Here is a 4,298-nt window from a genome sequence, read left to right on the forward strand (position 1 = left end):
ATTTAGTATTTTTTTTTTTAGAATAAGTCCCTTGTTATGAAATGGATTTGAAAAAAAGGCTCCTACTCAATTATCCCCAGTTGTATACCTTGTATTTCTTATAATTGGTGAAATAGGAAGGTTGGTAGTATTTTTGTCATAGTAAAATTTTACAGGAGTAAAATTTAGCAGGAGAAAGGAGATAAAAGCCAGGAACCCAGACAGAAGAGCAGTCAGCCCCAGGGTTACAGGTGAGGAGAGACAACTCAGGGATGCCCAAAAGTAGCAGGCGGGAAGAGCAGGAGAAAGGGGATTAAAAGACAGGAAGCCAGAGAGAAGAGCAATCAGCTGAAGGAATTAGGTGAGGAGAGGAAACTCAGGCCTGCCTTGTAAGAAGGGATCATTCCCTGGAGAAGGATGTCATGCTTGGTAGGGTGGAGGGTTGACGAAAGAGGGGGAGGACTTCAACGAGATGGATTGACACGGTGGCTGTGATGATCGGTTCAAGTATAGCAGGGATTGTGGGGCTGGCGCAGGATCGGGCAGTGTTGTGTTGTGCATGGGGTCGCTATGAGTCGGAAATGACTCGACGGCACTTAACAACAAAATTTTATAATATGTTATATAAAATCTAACTTGCAAAATTTTAAAGTTAGAATTAAAAGTAAGAAAATGCTTATATTATGAGATACTTTTAAAGATCACTGAGTTTATTATTTGACCTTTCAAGTCAAGTCAGGGTACTGAAATACTTATCCAAAAATAAAATCAGTGGCTTATAACTTACTACTTACTCCTTTCCATAATTTCATAATTAATGGCATTACTTTCAATTCAAATAGTTGCTCAGGAGAGAAATCTGAGTGTCATTGTCAAATAGATTTTCTTTTCTCATGACCCATATCTAAGAGCTAAGTAAATGACTCTAAATCTTTTCTGAAATAAAAAATCAAATTATCTTTCCCCTCATTCATGTAAATCTTTCATTTCCATTATTCTTGGGAATAAGCCCCAACTATCAGGAATACAAGAGAAGGTCCTTATACACTCTAGTCTTATCCTACCTGAGCCACCTCACCCATTCATTCACCAAACATTCCTTACTTGTCAATGCTCTACCAGGCTCTGAGCTTCAAAGATGAATAAGAGCACAACCCTCTAGGAGGTCATCGTTTACTGGGAAAGATAGAAAACACTGGAAAATGAATACACTGAAGAGATGGATTAGTGAAGAAAAAGGCAGTGTGTTGAGATCAGAATTGTGTAGGTGGTATCAAAAGAAAAACTGGTTGTTCTGGTTACCTAGTGCCGCTCTGACAAGAATATACCACAAATGGGATGGCCTTAACAAACAGGAGTTTATTCTTACAATTTGGAGGCTTTAAGTCCCCAAGTTCAAAGTTTTGCCTCTTTATAGCTCTAGGGGCTGGGTGAAAGCACCTCAACCTTGGGGTCCAGCTCTGCCTCCTGCTCCCTGACCACTGGAGCTAGAGGAATTTCTTCACTCAGACAGCTGCTGAGGTTGAGAAGCCCCAAGGTTGACAAGTAAAAAGGCACAGTCCTGATGTTACCAAACCACACGGCAGTCCATTAACTTAAATCCTTTGTAAGTCCCAAGGTTGGCAGAGCATAGCAGGCTACTGAGCAGTGACACAGCAACATGCAGGGTCCAAGCATGCCATAGGCTAGAGACCATTCTCAAAGCTTCTCCTTTATATACAGGAAGCAAATCACATCCCAAAGGCAGCTACTCAGCTGCTTGTGGTAGTTCCCACCATTGAGTTGTTTACCAGTCTCATCATGGGGAATAACTACCCCCAGTTGCCCAGCCACTCAACCAGGCCCAGCCAAGTTGACATACACACAACCAATGCAATTCCACCCCTTGTCAACTTGGCACCTGTACAGATCTTCAATGGGTGGTATCTGTACAGGTCTCCTCCACTGGGTGACTCCAGTCCCCTAGTTCATGAGTGATGGCCTCACCCCCTTGGCATGGCAGGCCCGTTCCTCTCCCTCTTGGGCATGGCAGCCCCACCCCTTCACTCTTGGGCAGCAGCTATGCCTCCATCCCACTGGCTCACATGAATGGGCAGCCCCAACACTCCAGAACCAAGTTGGTGAAAGCCTGGCTCTTTAAAACCTAGGGTGCTGTAGTGGTTCCACCCCCAAAGGCCATGGTCCTACCCTTTCATGATGAGGCAGCTCTGCTTCCATCTCCTTGGTCTCTCTGCTTCTGCCAATAAATGCCGAAGGCAACACACTCCACAGGAAATCTTCCTGCCCTAAAAACACTCAGCTTTGTTGCTCTATTGGCCAGCCAACCTGCTACTCCATTTTATCCCTGTCTTCTCTACCAATTAACGCCTGAAGGCAGCCCACTCCGCCAGGAAGCCGCCTTCCCAGTGGCACCTGGCTCTCTCCTCCATGGGCTGGTATGCCTATTGTGTTTAATGCCAGTCTCTGGTCTCTGCTCCTGCCATCTCTCATGCCGGTATTGGCTCTGCTCCTGCCGTCTCTCATGCCGTATGCCGTGGTCTCTCTGCCAGGGTCTCGGGTCACAGATGCACTCCACTCCTGTTTCCACCTTTTAGGTATCTGTCAGAGCAGTTCCCCAGTCTCTCATTACCAGTACCAGTCTGAGAAGAATATACCACAAATGGGATGGCCTTAACAAATAGGAGTTCAAAGTTTTGCCTTTTTATACCTCTAGGGGCTGGGTGAAAGCCCCTCAACCTTGGGATCCAGCTGTGCCTCCTGCTCCAGGTCCACTGGAGCTAGAGGCATTTCTTCACTCAGACAGCTGCTGGCTGCTGAAGCTGAGAAGAAGCCCCAAGGTTGACAAGTAAAAAGGCACAGTCCCGATGTTACCAAATCACATGGCAGGCCATTAACTTAAGTCCATTGTAAGTCCCAAGGTTGGCGGAGCATAGCAGGCTGCTGAGCAATGACACGGCTACATTCAAGGTCCAAGCATGCCATCCATAGGCTAGAGACCATTCCCAAGGCTTCTCCTTACATACTGGAAGCAGACCACATCCCAAAGGCAGCTACTCAGCTGCTTGTGGTAGAGCCCACCATGGAGATGATTGCCAGGCTCTTAATGGGGAATAACTACCACCAGCTGCCCAGCCACTCAACAAGGCCCTTCCAAGTTGACATACAAACATAATCACCATACTGGTAAAGAAAGATTTAGTCAGGTGCCTTAAAAATGACCAAGAGAATGAGAATTCCTGTGATTTTGACTTCCATAAGTGCACATTCTCTCTACTGTGAGCTCAGGCTAGGGAGTTGGACCAGGTCTGCCAAGACTTTAGTAGGAAGGGCAGCTTTGAAGATGATAGGTTTTTCCATTCTTTTTCTAATATTTCTAAAGTGCCTCTGGTTTAATATAGGCTTATGACTTTGACTTTGGGATGTGTTATATATGCATGTCCAAAATAAGCCCTGGTAACATAGTGGTTGAGGTGCTCAGCTAAAACCAAACGGTTGGCTTTTAGAACTCACCAGCCACTCTGTGGAGAAAGATGTGGTGTGTAAAGATTTACAACCTTGGAAACCCTATGAGGCAGTTCTACTCTGTCTTGTAGGACCCACTTGATGCCAGTTGTTTTGGTTTTGGTATGTCAAAAAAAATAATTTTTTCTCCCTTTACCTTTGCCTTCTTAGAGTCTGAAGTAATATTATAAAAGAATTGTGCTGATCTGATCTTTGAGGATATAAATTCAAATTTAATTTGCATAAATTTGTATTTTGTGGTGTTTAAAGATTTTCTGGCTTTGTTTTCTTTCAGCATACTTCTTGATGAAGAAGGTCACATCAAGTTAACAGGTAAAAATTCTCATTTCATTGAAATATCTTTCTGACCCATTGTGTTTAAATTGTGGCTTAGAGTTGTTTTTTTTTTTTTTTTAATTGTGTTAATACTGAAGTTCAGCATTTAAAATTGACACATGCAAATTATTGTAGGATTTTTTTATCAAGTTTAATCAATTCATTATTTACTTTGGAAGATTTTGGCCTGAGCAAAGAGTCTATTGACCATGAGAAGAAGGCATATTCTTTTTGTGGCACTGTGGAATACATGGCTCCAGAAGTAGTCAACCGTCGCGGTCACACACAGAGTGCTGATTGGTGGTCTTTTGGTGTGCTGATGGTAAGCTTTTGTCTTTGTTTTGTTTTTTAAATGAGAACCACTAGTGAATGTTATGAGAGAAACTGGTATTTTTATTTTCTATAGGAGCTCTGGTAGCATAGTGGCTAAGACACTTGCCTGCTAACCAGACGGCTGGCGGTTCAAACCCACCAGCCACTCC

The 4,298-nt window shown here is 43.7% G+C and overlaps 1 protein-coding gene across 1 annotated transcript in view; it reads left to right on the forward strand.

Moving 5' to 3' along the window:
* Positions 1-4,298, forward strand: part of RPS6KA3 (ribosomal protein S6 kinase A3) — a 131,143-nt gene that overhangs the window by 97,358 nt on the left and 29,487 nt on the right. Inside the window, exons 11-12 of the mRNA XM_042782663.1 lie at positions 3,776-3,813; positions 3,996-4,138. Coding sequence (XP_042638597.1) covers positions 3,776-3,813; positions 3,996-4,138 — 181 coding nt within the window. The remainder of the gene's footprint in view (positions 1-3,775; positions 3,814-3,995; positions 4,139-4,298) is intronic.

Source organism: Orycteropus afer, unplaced genomic scaffold (assembly GCF_000298275.1).
Source record: "Orycteropus afer afer isolate SDZICR_OR568_19922 unplaced genomic scaffold, OryAfe1.0 scaffold00404, whole genome shotgun sequence".
Taxonomy (NCBI): domain Eukaryota; kingdom Metazoa; phylum Chordata; class Mammalia; order Tubulidentata; family Orycteropodidae; genus Orycteropus; species Orycteropus afer.